A 20,329-nucleotide genomic window follows, 5' to 3' on the forward strand; every position below is an offset into this window, starting at 1 on the left:
TTTTTTTTGTGTGTGGGTTGTGTCGGGGTGTCGGCTCGGTCTTACAAATCTTAAATAGGTTGGCAGGCATACGCACGTGGAAGTGGCATTCTACTGCTGACTACGAGGTCGCAGGATGGAATCCCGGCCTCAGATCCGGATGTATTCCGGAGCTATAACGGGTGACTAAAATAAACGTTCTTAATACGAGCAGTGAATGTGCATTAAACAAAGCTTCAGGTAACTGGAAATCTTGAATGAGGCTGGAAAAGTCGAACGGTCAATCGGCGCTGGCAGGCGCAAGCGGCCTGATGAAAAATAGAGCCGCGGGGCATTTGTGGTCATGTTTAATAAGCGGGCGTCAGACGTCGCCGTTTCTCGCGCGCTAGTCAGCAAACTCGGTGTTCGCTGGAGCTCATTGGTATTGGCTCGCGTTGCGGTAGTACCCGTCACCGTCCACGTATCCCATCATCCTCCAGCAATCCGACAACGCCGAGTCTTGTTCACCGCTCTCGTACGTCATCCACGTGAGGAGGGCGCAGCGGTGCCCCGAGAAGACGGGCAGCACTCCGTGGGGGTTGCGGCTGTTCAGGGCTACCATGCGACCGCACTTGGGTGCGATGACGGCCTGCACGCGCGTCCAGGAAGAATGGACGTCATCGCCGGCAGCCACTCGCTCGTCAACCGTTATTGTAGACTGTCGGTAACCGCGCTCCTGTCCAGTTCCACATTGTGTAATGAAACGATAGAGCACGTTTCTGTTTATCGCTTGAAACTGTAAAAAGCAAGAAAAATTCTACGATACTTTCTCAGTGTACCATGACAGTGCAAATTATCTATACCGGTCTGGCGGGCTTTGGCGTTTGATGCTAAGTCCGAGGGTGCGAGGTCAAAACACGGTCATGGCGGCCGTCGTTCCGGTCGGAAGGAAATGAAAAAAAGAAAAAGAAACCCGCCCGCGTATTCTGCGCTGGGCGCATTCAAGGTGGTAAAAATAAATCCGGAGTCTCCAACTACGGCGTGCCTCACAATCATATCGTGGTTCTGGCACGCAGAATCCCCGCAATTTAAATTATTAATGAATTATCTGCCTAGGTGGACATCATTTACAGAAAAGAACTATAGCAGTCAAATCACTGTTATAAACGAATTAGAATAATTATTAACCTCTTAAATTACGGCATACATTTGTATGAGAAGATTGAACGGAACCTCCACAACAGTCTAGTTCCACGTTTGTACATTTCAAGGTGGCCAAGTAGGCCGAAATAACTAGCGTTAAATTACTCGTCAAAATAAATTGATTACACACGCAGAAGCTTCGCCATATTGCGCGATAAGGCGGTGTTTTTCGCCTCTTTTGCTAAAGTGACTTGGCTATGTATGCGGTCCTGAGTTGCGCGAACCGCCAGTCGGAATTGGCCCGTGAAAAGAGGCAAGCGCGAAGAGAGTATTTGACGCCACACTTTCACAAGTCACAGAGGAGCCGGACTTGTCTAGGATGCGTTGGTTTGACGAAGAGTCACGGTGCCTGTCGCGTGCACAGTGAGTTAAATTGAACGAATGATTATTTGCATTTTATTTCAACACACACGAACATTTTGAAATGTAGAACCCCCCTTCTCCCGAAATAAAGACTTTCATGATGATTCCCTTCAACTTTCCAATATAAACGCACCCTAAAATTTGTAACTAAAAAGGTAATATAGTTCAGAGTTATTGTTAATAAGAAAAGCATCCCGATTCCCCCAACACTGGCATGTCTCATAATCAGATCTTTCGTTCTTCGCACGTAAAAAAAAAAAAAAAAAGAAAAAAAAAACTAACGCGGATACTGGTCCGTGGTGCCGTCGCCAGGACCATCTCGCCTCCGTGGACATCGTTCAAGTAGATGACCGCGCTAAAGTTTCGGCAGGCAATATTTTCCCGGAGGACCGGGCAACTGCTGTTGTCCTGGAACTGGCAGTTGTCCGAGTGGATAAGGTGACTCATGTCGGTTCTGTCGGTCGTCGAATCTGCGGGGAAGTTGGGACAATGGAAAACACCGAGCGCAAGTGAAGAACAATTCGCGCGTGCCGCCACACTGGCAGTGGATGTCATTAATAAAAGTGCATTGTTCACAGATTACAAGTTGCCAGGAGTATCGTCGAATCTATGAATCTTTATGTCGGTCTATGGACTTTCAAAAAGTTGTATTTTCGATTGATAGTACTTTTATTGCGACAGCAAGCGTGTGGACAATTCATACGTGTTTGCGTCGTCGCCGCGACGCTATCTCGCGGCTGCGGGGAGCATGTACGGATCGCGCGTCCTGTGTTGGAGGTCAAGTGAGGGTTCGAGGTCATCGAGTGAACCATGTTCGTGCTAGTTCTTGGGCGCGTGACACCCGCGCCTTTAGCTAGTAAGCGAACGTTTACTGCAATTTACGCTTCCTGTGAAACTGGAAGCCTTACTTGGCGGAATATTTTGATACTCTGCTATCGTTGTCGGTGCCTGTCCAGTCGGACAAGCCTGCGACTTTTCCCTAGAAGTACGGCAACTGTTTGTTTACAGGAGAATTGAATAGGGTGCAAAGTGGAATCAAACAACCCGAACGCTGGCCTACATCTGAGGTCCACTTCAGACACGCCTTTCTTCACTAGTGGTAAGAGCGAGCCGTTCGATTCGCTAGCACACGAATAGACCCCAAAAGAAAGGCCAGACAAGTGGCGAAGAAGTAGCCCAGAAGTAGCCTATGAATGGTGCAGTCAGAGGGACTTGTTTAAACACTGGGATCGTTTGAATGCAAAAATGCAGTTTTTACTACGTCCATGATTTCACTCATGCATGTAGTATACGTATTGGTGAAAGGAAGAAAAAGTGGCGAGAGGTTGTCCTCATAATAGATGATTAAAATGGTGAAACCGTAGATGATAACTAACGATAGCCAATATGTGGCGCCGCCTATTCGTGTTGAGCGTCGCGCATCCAAATGCACAAGCCTAAGCCACACAGAATTTGACCATGTGGACTACTGCTGCAACAGGTTACTGCAAATGTTGTGGCGGGGATTTTCCCGGCCGTAATCTCTTTTTTTTACTTCGTAACATTGTTTTCTTGACTTGACAAACCTTTCTATGTTCATTTTGCTAATGTTTTACTGTCTGTACTATGATTGTGGGTAATATTTAAAATGTATATCTCATTTACTGAGCAGACGACATCTGCTTCATTACATCACCGTGACGCTGACCAATTAAACGACACTGAAGAATGACCCCACCAACGTCATCAACATAAACAATCTTTGCCTTTCTCAATAAAACCTCCCAACAATCTGTCCACACTGACCAAACCATAGGGCGCTAAACGTACCACACACGCCAGTTTACATTAGGCCACGCACGCAGGAATGGAACGCGGGAATAAGTGGCAACCTTAGCGCTGTCGTTGGAGTGCGCCACCATGGGCAGCAAAATGTCGCTTGTAAAAGTGGGTGATCGCCAGATTCCCTCCGACTTTCCCCCGTGGCAGCTGGCACTGTGGGAATGGTATGTAGCCTTTCAGAACTTTGAGGTCAGCCTGTATAAATGAAGAGTATAATTTCCCTCGCCGGAGTACATCGACAATAATGACGAGGATAAACGTTGATTAAAATGTGGATGAATCGTGGCCGTACCAGAGGTAATGGGGTTGTGGAAACGCGAGATATATCAACGAGGTCGGCTATCGGGCAATGCTCCCCAGAGGAAATCGGTCGTCCGTTTATAATGAAAGGGTCCGTTTGCTTGGTGATGTAACACACCAACCTATAAAGCATCGTTAGACACTTCTAACACTATCCTCCGCCGCAACGAGCTACGTCGCTGCTAAAAACACATTATTACTGCCATTATCTACCTTTTGTTTATATTAGTAGGCACTTCCTCTCGTGATTAGCAGCCAGCGTGTAGTGTGGGCACCATATTCTCTGAACTAAAGAGCCTCCGTGCACTTCCTGTTTCACAATGCTGTGTTGCAAGAAAAAAATAACACGCAGGAGAATAAACTTGATTCTTTGATAAATATTTACATAAGAACGCAACTGGCTTGAAAGCCTTGGAATAAATTTCTAAGCTTTTAATTGTTCATAAGCGCTCATGACAACCTGATATAGGCAATACAGTGGAAAAATTACCGAATTGCACTGTACTCCTGTAAGGAGTGCATAGCCGTAAATAAATACATGCTGAGGTAAATCCGCCGTTGGGCACAGGTTTGGGAAATGGAGCGTGTTCGCTTCGACATAGCAGGGCTGATGCGAGGCAATGGTGTGTGAAAGGCGAGCTCGCCGGTGCCTCTAAGAAGCAAGAATTCGTCGCAGAGTAGGTAAATTATTAGTACGGCAATATCTAGCGGCAATATAGTGAAAAGTGACCGAATTACACTGTACGCCTGTAAAGGGTGCACCGCCGTAGATGTAGACATGCTGAGGTAAAGCAACTGTCGAGCGCAGGTTTGAGAAATGGAGCGGGTTCGCTTCGACATAGCAGGGCTCACACGAGGCAATGGTGTGTAGAAGGTGAGCTCGCCGGTGCCTCTAAGAAGCAAGAATTCGTTGCAGCGTAGGTATATTAATGGTAGGGCAATATTTAGCGGCAATATAGTGAAAAATTACCGAATTGCACTGTATCCTTGTAAAGGCTGCACCGCCGTAGATGTAGACATGCTGAGGTAAAGCCGCCGTCGAGCGCAGGTTTGAGAAATGGAGCGGGTTCGCTTCGACATAGCAGGGCTCACGCGAGGCAATGGTGTGTGGAAGGCGAGCTCGCCGGTGCCTCTAAGAAGCAAGAATTCGCTGCAGAGTAGGTATATTAATGGTAGGGCAATATTTAGCGGCAATATAGTGAAAAATTACCGAATTGCACTGTACCCCTGTAAAGGGTGCACCGCCGTAGATGTATACATGCTGAGGTAAAGCCGCCGTCGAGCGCAGGTTTGAGAAATGGAGCGGGTTCGCTTCGACATAGCAGGGCTCACGGGAGGCAATGGTGTGTGGAAGGCGAGTGGCAATAGAGTGGAAAAATAAGCACATTGCACCATTGACCGCGATATCTCATGGATTGGCCAGCCTGGCCTCTTCGTTAGAAAACGGCCAATGAAGTGTCGACGTAAGTGCACATAGAATACCCGTCGTTCCACTACGCTATCGCTGTCAAGGGCTTACAAGGTTTGTAATGTCTGGGTGCTTCCTGTACTATAGCAGCTAATCGTACACGTACACGTACACGCACACGCACGCACGCGCACGCACGCACGCACGCACGCACGCACGCACGCACGCACGCACGCACTCACGCACGCACGCACGCACGCACGCACGCACACACACACACACACACACACACACACACACACACACACACACACACACACACACACACACACACACACACACACACACACACACACACACACACACACACACACGCACACGCACACTTGTCAATGAATACGCTTGAGACATCTGGCGGGATTACCGGCGACTTCCTTCTGCGCTTACTTTCGGTGGCATTCCTGCAGGCCAGATGAACGAAATGAATGTAGAGCCTACGCTTTAACCGGAAGTAGGCTTCGACGTAGAGGCGAGACCTGTCTGAAGCCAGCAGCATCAGCTTAGCAGCGGACACGTCGATGGACGATTTCTTGAGTTGCTGCAAAGATCAGCGAATAGTTGCAGCAAGCTTAATGCTTCAAATTGTGAAGAGTGCGAGTCGGGGCACTTTGGTGATGACGCTTTATTTCGGGGCGCAGGTGTGTTTGACATTTGGTCTTCTACGCCTGAAACACACGGAAAGAGGAGAGGTACCGTTTTCTTGCCGATTTGAAGAAAAAAGGCTAAGTAAGTAAAAAAAATCTTAGAGAATGAATAGAGATTAAATGGCCCGAGGTTTCTTGAGAATCAGTAACTTCATTTCTTGGTTACAATACAGGTTAGGACTTAGTAGCATGCAAGTTTTTTCTTCCTTTTCCCGAATACTGATGAGTTTGAATACTGATGATGCGTTTGAGTAGCAACCACCTTATAAGAAAAAAAGAACATGATGCTTCCAAATGTGAAACTGCGTTATTTGTTCAGTGTTGGAAGGCAAAAAAATATCTAGCACTAGTTCTTTTCATTCGAGCGGATACCTACTGTTAAGGTTGCTTAATTATCAGATAAGGAGCAAATAGGAAGCTGTGCGGTAATGTCAAATCATAATACACTAAATAAAAGAAAGGTGCAGTGACAGTGCGATTGTGGGGGAGCTCACATTACACATTCTTAGGCACACGTTACAGTGTGCATAGTGAATCTAAAGAGCTAAAATATCTCATGTCTGTTCCACGAAGATAGACCAGTTGACCACTGCATACAGCGACAGCAACGGCATATTCAGTTCATGGAAATCTGCCTAGGCTTTCGTTTTCAGCCTAGAATATAGATTTTGCGAATTATTCGTCTCTTGTTTCAGATAGAAATAGCGTTGTGTATGTTTGCTCGTGCGTGCGTGGAGGGCATCTTTGTTCGCGATCGGTGGTGAACTTTCTTTAAAAGCAAATAACAGTGACTCCCCTTAAAACTTAACGGATTTTGTCGTAGCAAACTACATGGTTGCGATTCCCGTACTACGCATTTCTGCTTACCGCGGTTTAAGGAAGCGTGCGGAAGTTGGCGAATTCAGGCTGTCTTAAAGACTGTGACTTGCTTTATATATATATATATATATATATATATATATATATATATATATATATATATATATATATATATATATATTATGTGCGTGTATGTCTGTATTTTGTTCGTAGTCCCTCAGAAGTGCAGGAAAAGTTCATAAAAAGAGAGAAAGCAGTCTGCAATAGGATAAGTGCTGATTGGTGGAGGGGGAAGCGCCTGAATAGACGGGTCTGTTCCTATTCACCTGAGGATGGTGCGAGTAGTCTGGCATGGAAAAAACGGTGGAGCAGAACAAACATGTAACGTGCAGAGATTCGCCCACTTTGAGTCTCGAATTATCATCTTTTTTTCTTTTCCGGTGATCCTCACAAAATACATCCACAAATCACCGATTCACCCCATCGTAAAGGACCTTGGCCCACTTCTCAGTTTCCCTCAGTTTTTACCTAACAGTGGAATAGTCACCACATATCTAGTCGGCCTTTGCTTGTTTAATCTCTGCATGGCTCCACCAAAAGCATGTGCTTGCCATCCTGCCGGTGACGTATTCGCGGCCTTGCTTTTCCTGCCTTTGCACCACATTTCAACGTCCGGTATCGCGCTCTCTCACCCATTCCTGTTGAAGGAACAAGAAGTTTCTACAACAACTGCTACTACTAGTAATATTTTCGCGATGCAGAACAGGATGTAATAAGGGGAAAATCAGACATCCACCCATTCGTAGCAATTGCTACAAAGGTACATCAGAACAGGATGTGTGGTCAAGAGACGATGACAAAGAAGTGTTGTTGTTGCTGGGGCGCTTCTGCCGTCCGTCATCACGTCGGGGATCACGCGGCGACCACTGCGGAGCTCCGTGTTGGTATCACGCACGTCCACCAAAATGTTGCTGTGGCAAGCCGAAGCCTTCACAACACTCATCAGACTCTTGACGAGCTCCCCAATTTTATCCCATTTTAGCCCTTCAGCACCCACTGAAATCCATACAGATGCTAGTCGTCACGGCATCGGCGCTTTCGTGGCCAGATTCAGCGTGGTAAAGATAGCGTTATCGCTTACACAAGCCGTCATCTGTCCACAGCCGAGCGCAACTATTCTATCACGGAACAAGAGTTCCTAGCGCTGGTTTGGGCGATAGCGAAGTTTCGCCCATACCTCTTTGGTCGCCATTTACGCGTAATTACCGATCACCACGCGCTCTGCTGGCTCTCCTCGTTGAAGGACCCTACAGGGCGTCCTGGGCGTTGGGAATCGCGCTTGCGTGAGTACACCTTCTCTGTCGTGTAGACGTCCGTCCGTTTACATCAGGACGCCGACTGCTTGTCCCGCCCCTGTGTTAACCCCCCGAAAGCCACATAGCTCGAATCCGACACCGACGTTATGTCCATCTCAGGCTCCCTCAACATTGGCGATGAACAGCGCCGTGATCCCTTTCTGCGAACCATCATGGATCGGTTAAGCTGGCCGACTTGCCCCCTAATGGTGCTGACCTAGTGCTGACAGTACCGGGCCAACTTGAACACACCGTGCTTCAACAACTCCACGACGCGCCCACTGCTGGGCATCTCGGTGTTACTCGCAAGTGAGAAGATACGGTCACGCTCGTATGTGTCGCTTGTGTCTCGCTTCGTCCTCGTCTGCTTAGCGCCGTAACCTTTTGTTTTTAAGTCATGAGAAAACTAGCTCAGCAACAAGTTTTGTTACTGGCTCCTTTGACCGAGTCCGGCGCCGTTTCTTCTGGCCCGACCTCTACCGCTCTGTGCGCCGGTATGTGGCTGCTTGCGACCCATGCCAAGGCCGGAAGCCCACTCGCATGGCTCCAGCTGTGCTTTTACAATCCATCGATATTCTCACTGAGCCTTTCTTTCGCGTGAGACTCGACCTACTTGGCCCTTTTCCTTTCTCAACATAGCGCAACAAATGGGTTGTCGTTGCACCAGATTGCGCCACGCGCTTCGCCATTACGGGAGTCCTGCCTACAAGTTGTGCCACTGACGTCGCGGATTTCCTCCTGCACAACGTCATCCTGCACCACGTTGCTCCACGTCAGCTCCTCACGGATCACGGACATTACATCTTGTCAAAGGTAATTGATGATATCCTACGCCTGTGCTCTATTGAGCTTTAAATAGCCACAGCTTACCATCCACAGACTAACGGCCTCATAGAACGACTGAACAGAACGCTTACCGACATGCTAGCTATGTACGTTTCTCCAGACCACTCGGATTAGGACGTCGCTCTGCCATCTGTCACCCTCGCGCACAATTCGTCCCACCATGGCACTGTAGGTTACTCACCGTTTTATCTACTGTTTTGCCGTGATACCGTTTTGCCCTTGGACACTGTACTACTACAAGTCACACAGTCGCACACCGCTTATGCCAGCGATGCGATTTCTATGGCAGTGCAGGTCCGTCACATTGCCCGTGCTCGCCTCACTGATTCCGAGGCTTCCCACAAGTCCCGTTACGATACACACCGTAGGGACGTGCAGTATTTGCCTGGCTCCCTCGTGCTCCTGTGGTCCCCATCTCGTCATGTGGGACTATCGGAAAAACTTTTGTCGTGCTATTCAGGTCCCTACCGAATCCGTATGGCCAAGAACCGATATTTTTCATGCCTCCCGTTTAAAGCCCTGCGTGCGTGCCTTTGCCGGGCCATAATCCCTTGCGACGGGTCAGCGCTCCAACCCCGGCGGCGTAGTGTCGCGATGTAGAACAGGATAGGTAGACAAGAGACGATGACGAAGAAGTGTTGTTGCTGGGGCGCTTCGGCCGCAATGTTCTAGGTCAGTTGGTGCATTCAGCATTCGCCTTGCATAAACGATATTCGTGCTTGTCTCCGCCTCGCAACAGTAACATTTATACTACGTTTTAAACTAGTAGTAGTGATAGAAATGTTGGAGTTTGCAAAATGCCATGTCGGGTGGTTAGATTAGGCAACGGTTTAATTATTGATTTGAATTACCTCCTTCAAATCTGTTGCCGTGATTCCGCTGAAGACTTCATAATCCGTCATCGGGAAGACCTTTTCGTAGCCGCTGCCCACAGTGGCGGACTCCTGAGAGGTGTGTAAATGAGTTAGCACGCTGATTTCGTTGCCTGCCTAGTATTGGTCACATCATAAGCAAGCAAGCAACCAATTGAAAAGGCAAGATAGATGAACGGATAGACGGGCCAGCAGACAAGACAGACAGACAGACAGACAGACAGACAGACAGACAAACAAACAAACAAACAAACAAACAAACAGACAGACAGACAGACAGACAGACAGACAGACAGACAGACAGACAGACAGACAGACAGACAGACAGACAGACAGACAGACAGACAGACAGACAGACAGACAGACAGACAGACAGACAGACAGACAGACAGACAGACAGACAGACAGACAGACAGACAGACAGACAGACAGACAGACAGACAGACAGACAGACAGACAGACAGACAGACAGACAGACAGACAGACAGACAGACAGACAGACAGACAGACAGACAGACAGACAGACAGACAGACAGACAGACAGACAGACAGACAGACAGACAGACAGACAGACAGACAGACAGACAGACAGACAGACAGACAGACAGACAGACAGACAGACAGACAGACAGACAGACAGACAGACAGACAGACAGACAGACAGACAGACAGACAGACAGACAGACAGACAGACAGACAGACAGACAGACAGACAGACAGACAGACAGACAGACAGACAGACAGACAGACAGACAGACAGACAGACAGACAGACAGACAGACAGACAGACAGACAGACAGACAGACAGACAGACAGACAGACAGACAGACAGACAGACAGACAGACAGACAGACAGACAGACAGACAGACAGACAGACAGACAGACAGACAGACAGACAGACAGACAGACAGACAGACAGACAGACAGACAGACAGACAGACAGACAGACAGACAGACAGACAGACAGACAGACAGACAGACAGACAGACAGACAGACAGACAGACAGACAGACAGACAGACAGACAGACAGACAGACAGACAGACAGACAGACAGACAGACAGACAGACAGACAGACAGACAGACAGACAGACAGACAGACAGACAGACAGACAGACAGACAGACAGACAGACAGACAGACAGACAGACAGACAGACAGACAGACAGACAGACAGACAGACAGACAAAAACATCATTTTAACACATTGAGTTACTTTTGTTCAGTTTTTAATAACTGCATTTTATACTACTCACAGTTGGTGTACTTTTTTTCTTGTTAACCATTTTAATTGCAATAGGATCGATACGGACACTTCATACGCATTTTGGCCGTCGCCGTCACCGTGATGTCCTGTATAAAGTACACTTGCGACGAAAATGGCTGGTATAGGTCCCGTGCGCCGTATGTTCGTCAAGTGATGCGCCGGTGGGAGAGCAAGAATGCGAGGTTGAACCGAGAAGGATGGTGGCTTGATACGCGCCGTCTTCCCGCGCGCCCAATGATAGAGGTTGCGTAACGGAAGTTTAGGAAACACCGATCAGTTGAAAGGACGAAAGAGTGGCACCACAAAGTGTTCGCTTTGGGACAAGCACGCGAGCTGCCCGTGGCTCCTCACCATGCCATCGTTGTCACACCGAGTGCTCGCGATCATTGAGACAGATCTGTTCTTGTTTGTCTGCGCAACCCTGACACTGTGTTGGTTGAGTTATGAAGCGAATGGTCACTGCAATTTATACGGCTTTTAACATAGCAAATGCTTCAGTTAATTGTCTATTTTTTTTGCTATCCTTATCACTGCTTCGCTTTTGGGGCGAAAACCGTGAATTCATACAAGGAATAGCGCTTTTGTTATTTTTTATTCTGCATAGCTTAGCTCGCGAAAATATAATTGAAAGACGCTTTTAAGAACGATGCCGCTGTGAGTAGCGCTAATTTTAATATTTCAACGTTGCCTGCTAGCGCCAGACGTTGCTGTAATGTGCCCTGTTGGTGTTCATGCGAGGTGAGACCGCTGTAACCGCCTTCATGTTGCGGTTCTTGTGGTTCTCTCGGTACATTGTCGAGCACATCTTGAGACGGCGTGTTAGACCGCAGCGCTTTCGATATCGGCCCACGTTCCCCAGTCGAATACTCGTAACTGCTAATGCTACGCAGAAACTGTATGACATTGCATCACATTCGTGATCGGCCCTTGTCTAACAGGTTTTGACATTTCTTCGCGGGAGTAAATATGCTATCTTCGTTTTCACATAGACCACATAATATAGACATAGGTACGTGTGAATGTATAACGCTTCGCAGCAGACGACGTCACAATCCGTGTGTTTGTTTTTCGCTTACGCCCATCCATTACTTACGTAGAACTTAACAATGGGCATGTCTTAGGCTCGCATCGTACGACCGGAGTAGAAATCACGCCGTCGCAGTCACACGATCTTCGTCACCGTAATCGCCATCACCGTCATCTTTTCTGTGCTGTTGTCACAAACACAATGGCGGCACAAACCCAACTCACTGCTCGCTTTTCACAAATGCGGTGGGCACCGCGTGGCTACGCCACTTCGAGGGGTGGGGATCACGTGCTTGGTTTGTCCCCTCCCCCCAGACTTTTTTCCCATCTACTAACGCTTTGTGGCGTCCGAAACAATTCTAGGTATCCGCAAAATGCTACTCGTAACATCGATTCCGACAGTGCGTGGGGTCTGCGTAATGTTTTACTCGTGTTTTTTTTTACCTTAGGTTAACGCCTCAGCTCTAAACGCGACGAAAAATACTCGTAAGTGGTCAGCGCGTCGTTAAATAAATAAGACGTAAATTCGGCTTTACAGCGGCGGCAAGCTGCCTTTTCGATCACTAAGTTTATTTCGACGTACCTCATTTCTACATCTCTAATTAAAATCATAACTTCACCTGCGCTTTCCTTGGCATCGTTGTCTGTCGGCTTCATTAAGCAGTGACTAAAAAAGAAAAGCGCTGAGCCTCTCGGCTTCTCTTATTTTGTTCCTGCGAATCAGGGCCTGTAGACGCAAACAGCTCGCAAGCTAGTATCGCCCGTAAGGGAATGTACCAGCCAATCCTGATGCTGCACATTTTATTAGCGAAGGTGCCGGCCATCGGCAAATAAAGCTTACGAAGAACAGCTTCATGAATTCGGCCCAATTTTTGGTTTCCGCGCTCATTAAGCGTCATGACGTGATGGTGCACTGGCTCGCGCCGTTTTTTTTTTTTGTGGTTGCGGTTGCTGCCCCAAGCGTGTGTAGCGAGAAGAAAGGGCGCAGCACTTTCGTTTATTCTTCAACAGAGTAGTGACACGATGTCTCCGACTATTCAGTTTATAGCGCTAAGTCAAGGTCCTAGAGCTGTAAACCCTAGAAAAAGAAAGTACGAAGCCACAGAGCGTTCTAAGTAATTTATTATAATCGCTTTCCTGCAGCCAGTTTCAGCTTTTCTTTTTTTCGCGAAATCGAAATGGTCACGTGGGAGCAGGACATTTTAACCTTTCGACAGTCGCTCCGGCTCACTCAGTCACCCGTTATGCTGCTACATCGGCCCTCGCAACGAGAAGCGGCACACGATGTGACCCAGCGAGCCGGAGCAAGTGTATAAACGTCACAACCTCTTGCTCCCACATACTGTGTGGCGACCTCACGACACAGTGTTCTCATGGAAACGAAGCCGGAACTGACGAGAAAAGCCATTAGAATGAATTATTTACGGCGCTAGCTTAGATGTTTTTCACAACTTTTGCTATAATTTGGAGGTACCCTCCCCCCGCCCCCTACGACGTGCATTTAATGCAAGGAATTAATAGTCGGAAATGTCATGTCAGTACCCCTTTAAGGGAAACTTCACCATAGCTAGCCTCATTGCCACACGACGTCGACGCATTTTGTCCTGCGCCACGATGACGTCACGATGACGTCACGATGACGTCACGATGACGTCATGATAATGTCGCTGACATCGGGTCTAGCATTTTGAGACCGTCTACAGAGGTGTCCCAGCCCAAATGCTTGTTAATCGTTATGTTTTTACATGCGAGATACGGGCGGTAGAACTTCTACGACTTTGGGGAATGGATATTACTACTACTCTAATCGTGCAGGCAGAGCCGCGGTAAAGAGAAATATATCTTGTCTTTTTCCGGAACGAAGATAAATGGAAGGCAGGAATATTTGGACCCATTACTGTTGAACACAGTATCAGTATACGTCACCATTATCTTTTCTGTTCCCGCGACGTATCCAGTATTTCGTGCAACGGTCGCTCTGTACATCTGTCGGATAGGTCTGTGATAACTTAAAAAAGTATCACCCCTCTCAAACACTACACCCTTAGCGACCTCACTTTCATAGGCACGCTAAAAAGAAATTTCATCCAGAAACGGTTCACATTTAAGCATTGTGGACACTTTTGTGCTAGGAAACTGCTGACAACCAGATTTCTTTATATATATATATATATATATATATATATATATATATATATATATATATATATATATATATATATATATAGCGCATATTCCGTCGAATGTGGTTGTCGTGCATACGTGCCAGAGAGCCTCATGAACGTTGCCGCGCATTGAGATATTCTGCAAATTCGTATATGTACACGTGATACCACACTGAGGATACGCAAGTATATATGTTGCGTTAGCAGCCTCACGCTCAGCTTGAGTAAGGTTTCGCACTCCTCTTGCGTGAGAAATCCGTCTGCCACGAGCCGCTGGGGCCCGTTGAGGCAGTCTTCGTCCCTGACCAGTCTCACTCCAGCATCCAGGAACAGACTGTCGCAGTGTGCAGGCTGGTCCTGCGCGCGGTCACGTATAAAGTGGTCGGTGTCACGAAGCTAATAGCCCCTGGCCGCTCGAGGCACATTGCGCGTATTCGCGGGCTTCTTTCACGCTCGGAAAAACACTTTTATGTAACGCGTATGGGGCAGCAGAAAGCTATATCGGGAGTTTTTCCATGTTGCTCTACAATTTTCTGATTCACTATCTTCATCTAATTATAATATTCGAGAAGTTTATAAATTAATTAAGACAATCTAATTAGGTGCAATGCGAAACATAATCGGAGTATCTCTAAGCTACGGCAAACGTTACCTTGGTTCGGTCTAGGTACGTGGCGTTTGCATATTTTTAATGTTTAGATCAAGTTGCGTAGGACACCCTGCATACATACGTGCCGTGAAGTTCAGAGCTATAACTATATCGTATAGATGGTGCGGCACAGACACTTCACATGCTCCAATATATTCAACTAGGAGACTAGACAGCGCTGCCACAAGCCGGTAGCCTCTGTACGAAGAGGATAATTAGCCATTCAGAAATGAATTACCATATATGCTACTGCGGATTTCCTTGTTTTCCCGTGCTACGCCTTAATCTGCGTGCCTTTTGTCCAAATATCAACCACCGTAAAATTGGCACATTGGTGCGCTTGCCTTGGAACACGTCGGTTCAGCCCGGGACGATGTCTCCTCGTCGGAGTTCGGGGTGGTCGAGGTCGAGGAGGACGTGTTGGCTGCAGTTGACTGTACGGCTGAGCAGAAGCCTTGCGGCTGCCGTCCCAGTTCTCGTCGCAAGCAGAACTTGTCCTCTCGTCCCCTGATGTCGCAGATCGGGTCCGATGGCACTAACGCGCGTTGCGCTGACAGGCGCACAGCTTTGATGCGCGTCAGCACGGGAGACCGAGGCGTATGTTCGGTGTTCAAGGCGGACAGCAAAATGCGTAATATTGCGTGGATCACGGAGATCAAGGGAATAACTACCATCTCGCTCGCATCTTCAATCGCGCCGGCTCTTCTTCTTCTTCCTCTTCCTCTCTACGGCTGGTTCTAAGAAGAAGCATGAATATGTATGTAGTGATACGTAGCAGGAAATGGCGCTTAACGGAGCAACCCTTGAGGAAGCGTGGCGCAGAGTCGTCAAGGGAGAAGGTGTGGGAAGTGAAAGTGGATAGATGTAGAAAGAGGATGAGGGCTAGCAGACTCGACATAGTTCAGAAGCGGACAGGTGGCAGGCCTCAGCAAAGGGACCAGCGTTGTAGCGGGCGTCCACAAGGTGGCGATCCCAGCTGCATCTACAAACTCCAGCCGGCTTTACAGCGCAGGGAGTCGGGGACGCGCAGGTCAGTCTCTGTGGCCGTTGGAAGGCCCTGGCGTCTGCAGGGGATGGTGACTATGGGGCGTTCTTGCGCCAAGGCTGGGCAGACACAGAAGCCAAACGACGCCACTCCGCCAATGTTCCAAGCGCTTCGCGCTAGCTCACGAGTTCCCGTCGCTTTGCGCGAGCAAGGGTAGTTTGGGCTAGCTCTGGCACTTCCGCCCTATGTGAATGTCGCGGCACTTAAACTTGTGTATTATGCCTCGGCTATTTTAGAAAAAGCTTCCCACCGGACTGTCATACTTCTGTGGGGATGTACGAATATTTGAAACCTTCGAATAAAGACTCGAATAAAGTCGTATTCGATTCGGTTTTCCAAATGCCATGGTCTGATTTAGTTCACACTAATATTTCTCGAATAGTTTTCGTATGCTTCAGAACGTCAACTGTGCGCAATAAAACATTCAATTGCAGCAAGAAGTACGACAAATGTCATCTGCGCGGGAATGGTAGAAGCGTAATACATGAGAACGTACGCAGTGGAGGAGACTACGTCACTCAGGGAGCCAGGCCTTACCGGCTATATGCGAACACTCGCACTCTCCAAGGAGTCTTTTGTATGCGAACAGACAGCTACTCTGCTCATGTTGCTCCATTTGTGCTTTTAATAAAGAACGCGTCATAACGCGCAATTCAATGACAGAAACTCGATCGCTAGCGTTACGAAAACTGGGACAAGAACATTGTGTTGTTGCAATTGTGAAGACGGCTGTTCATGTTTTTTTTCGAAAACTATTCTAAAGTTATTCGATATTCAATTCGACTCGCTTCGCTTCTATCACTATTCAATCCGAATTGCATTCGGTCTCAAAAATTACTATTCGCACACCCCTATACTTCAGAAAAGTGTCAAAAAACGCGGGGTGTTCCTCGTCCCTTTAAAAAAAGCTGCTAGCATGGATTCCCGCATGCATTGCGACAGCAGAAGTGTCGTTTACTCCGTCATGCTGTCGGAATAGAAGTGGTTTCTGGGTTCTTTTTGTGTCCACGCAAGGGAATGAACGATAAAGTGAATAGTCACTGGATCGTAACAGAATATAGCGCCACCCATTCAGAGTCTGTTGTCGTGCAAGTAGAGAACTTTCTACTTGCAAAAAAGTAATAGCGCTATTCTGCGCAAAATTTTGAGGCTGTCCCAGTTGATGAGCGTATATTGTTCAACACTATTGTTAACCCTGGCGGCCTGCAATAAAAGGTATACTTTACCTTTGCTCCACGTCTAACCCGCGTGCATCGGTTGCTATTCGAAGAAAAGTGTAGAGATGCAAGAATGGTCAGTTCACGAGCACGTGAAATCAAAGAGTAATCAGTGGAAGTTCAAGCTGATGTATGTAACAAAGTTAGCCGACGCTTCCTCCAACATCGCATGCCCTGTAGAAACTTTAACAGCGTTTTACGAGCTGGCCTTCAATGCGTAGCCGCAACCACCGTCGAGTGACAATGCGACGTTGCCACAACGACCACCATGCACGGCTCCGTGCTCAGTATGTTTCAGGTCGTTTCTTTTCCCTCGCAAGTAGCGATATTGGAAGAGTTACCTGAGAACAGTGGAATAAAGAATGCTTTACCTTGCTCGCTGAGACCGGGTATCTGCGATTCCGAATGCATGAGCCACTCTGTTGAGACATCAGCGTATGGCATCTACCCACGTTGTCTGCCGTCGTCGGCGTTTCGTTGGTGCTATGGCGATTACACTGTACAATAAGTTACACCTTTCGAAATGAACAAGGGTATAGGTAAGTGTACAACCTACACCCTTACACCCAAATTGAATGTGAGGTTGTGACAACATACACCCTTAAAGGTAAGTAAGGGCATAATCCAAAAACTCACACCCTTGCGTTCAAAAAGGGTGCAAGGGTGTGACGTATTAAAAACGGCTGCTACCACAACCGTTCTCGTGCTGTGCTTAAAGACCGCGTGCTGCGGCTTGCTCGGTATCCGATGTCAATGAAAGGTAAGTTCCTCGACCGTTCGCCTGCGACGGTAAAGGCCGGCGCGCGCCGGCATGCTCGTTATCAAATATCAAGCAACCGGTAACGCCTCCTCCGTCGGAGTCCAGAATTTTTTCTTTGAAGCATAATTACCAATGATTACAAAATAAACGTTACCTTGTGCATACCTCACTCAAATACGCAACTTCTTTGCACATTTTCTTTTATTTAGACTGTGATCCGAAATCTTTGTTCCTCACGTCCTTTTTCGTCTGCTGCACGTTGAAGGTCAGCTAGAAGGTTGTACCGCTGCGGCCCTGTATCCCGATGGCGTGGTCCAGGAACGCATCCTACGTGGGAACCTCCGAAGCGGGTGTCGATGAGAACTCGCACGCACGATCAGTGATGAAACATCCCTAAGAACAGCGAGCAAACAAGCTTCCTAGTACTTGCGAAGAGTGTGAGGAGTCGCTTATGCAGCTTCGCCATCTTTGTTGTGTCGATTGCTCAGAGTGATATACGTCTGCGAAGGATGTTGGTGGCTCCACCGCATGGTGCTCTGCGCATGTTCCTCTGGTTTGAGCGGTCTATAAAGGAGTGACGCAATAAAATGATGTCAGTTGAGAGTAGCGCCTTGTCCTGTCGTCTTTCTTGTCTCTGTCGTTTTGCGCTAAACAAAGCATTCATGTCTGCGAAGGACTTTCGTGTAGTGCATGCGAAAGAACTGTAGACATACATCCCCCACGATCAGCGTTGCTTCCCCACTGCGTCTGCCGTGCTTTACAAAAGCACAGTGACAGCCTCCGGATACCCTGAGGCGAAGTGATGCGGTGAAGTGTCGTGCCCCTGCGCACGTAAGCTTCCGAAGCTGAAAATTCAGATACCTGAGACACGGGATAGATTTAAAGTAGTAACCAGGAGTAGACGACATGCGATCGGACACCATATAAACTGGAGGCCTTCTTCTTCAGAGGAGGTTGACCTACGGGTGGATCTAGCCTCGCAAGAGCCTTCCGTGAATGTCTGTGCCTGAACGGCACATTCTAAGTTGTACTGTGATAGACATGCCACAGCGTTACACGTGGCGTAAGCAGGTTTCTCACCTCTAACACTATCACGAGGGATGAACAAAGCGGCTAGCTGGGGCAAAGGAAGCGTGCCTGAACTTCGCCTATAGCCCATGGTGTTAGCAAGTACTGATAAGTCGTATCCACCCACTCGCTGGACAAATCAGTGTCAAGGAGACTTCAGAATAAGCCGAGATACCTCTTTTTCTGAAACTTCAGTACCCTGAGTGAAAACTATGTGCTGCATGGTCGCGCATGGAGCCGCTCTCCATTTCAACCCTTCAGTGAGAGCTTTTTTTTTTCGCTCTTCAACGAGTTCCTCGAAAGCTGCGGATACGATTGATACTAACCATTGATACCATCTATACAAAGTATGCGAACACGTTTAATTACGACAGCACATCAAGAACTCTGAATTCCAGTTTACTGTTATTTTTCTTCTTCTTCTTGATCCGGATGCACTTCGAGTCACTGGCTACGGGGGCGGACAGTTTCTCGGGTCTCGAGCACGTGGCACGAAGTCAGTCTTCGGCTGGCCGTGGCGTTTCACACGCGAAAGATGTCGGCGGTCCTGTCGTGGCTGCGTCCGGAATCGCCGACCTTCAACGCGCCTCTGCAGCAGTGACGGGGCACACCGGCCGCGTTGCAGCACGTTCCGTCGCGGCCGCTGTCTCGACGGCCGTCCTGATTCGACGCCGGCTGTGACGCGGCGGTGGGCAGCTTCCTCGACACCGACGAAAGCGAAGACACCGTCGAGCTACTGAGCCTGCACTGGCGACCGCCGGGCAGAATCCAAGACCGAGACGATCGGTTGGCCTTTCGCGGTTCACGCCGTACGGCGGCGCGTAGGTAGGCGTTCCGCAATGCCGTCTGCACCTGCGTTTCGAGAACGCCGTCTGCAGTGACTGTTCTGTGCAACGCGCGAAATGTGTGAACGGTAAAAAAAAGTTTCGCAAGTTAAAAGAAAAAAAAATACATCTCGAGGTCTTCACGCTACACGTGTGTGACTGGATAACGCGATAGCAATGTGGCCTGACCTCCTCTGAATCGATGACTTGTCAGTGACATCCACACACGGGTTCCCTCCTCTAGCCATGGTCAACCGTGGGTCAAACGCCAAAGTTAATTTCTTTTATTTTTAGCGAATCATTTAACATACAACATGAATTCACTAGTTCACATTTGGGCCTTCGTGGCTCATTAAAGGCTCTTAAAGCTTGCTAGGTTGAGACACTGGTTCTTTTAGAACGCGAAGCGTTCCCGCTCTAATTTTTTTACCGATAGAAAGTTAACGGAGACTGAAAATACATTGTCGAGATTTATGACATCACGATTGGCTGGTGCGGGAACCTGTAGGCGGCGTCGCCACCTGTCTTGTCTTTTGCGTCTTCCCTGGCGAACCAAGCCTCTTTTGAAGGTAAGAGTTGTTTCCTATTTTTTTTTTCTGATACTGTAGATGGGCAACCTACTAAAATTTTTAGTGCCCCTTTACATAAATGCGCTGCAAC

General features: G+C 48.0%; 1 protein-coding gene across 2 annotated transcripts in view; it reads right to left on the bottom strand.

Annotated features, from left to right (window-relative positions):
- Nucleotides 1-310: 310 nt before the first annotated feature.
- The window catches only part of LOC126528573 (corticotropin-releasing factor receptor 1-like), a 274,062-nt gene continuing 254,043 nt past the window's right edge, over nt 311-20,329 (bottom strand). Inside the window, exons 11-15 of one of the 2 annotated variants that reach the window (XM_055069140.2) lie at nt 14,320-14,463; nt 9,629-9,721; nt 5,501-5,651; nt 1,807-1,994; nt 311-607 (exon numbers count right to left, since the gene is read on the bottom strand). In XM_055069140.2, the coding sequence (XP_054925115.1) occupies nt 395-607; nt 1,807-1,994; nt 5,501-5,651; nt 9,629-9,721; nt 14,320-14,463 (789 nt within the window). In that variant the 3' untranslated portion in view covers nt 311-394. Of the gene's footprint in view, nt 608-1,806; nt 1,995-5,500; nt 5,652-9,628; nt 9,722-14,319; nt 14,464-20,329 lie in introns of those variants that run through there. The other variant, XM_055069141.2, reaches the window with a different exon arrangement.

The sequence above is a fragment of the Dermacentor andersoni genome, chromosome 9 (genome assembly GCF_023375885.2).
Source record: "Dermacentor andersoni chromosome 9, qqDerAnde1_hic_scaffold, whole genome shotgun sequence".
Classification (NCBI taxonomy): domain Eukaryota; kingdom Metazoa; phylum Arthropoda; class Arachnida; order Ixodida; family Ixodidae; genus Dermacentor; species Dermacentor andersoni.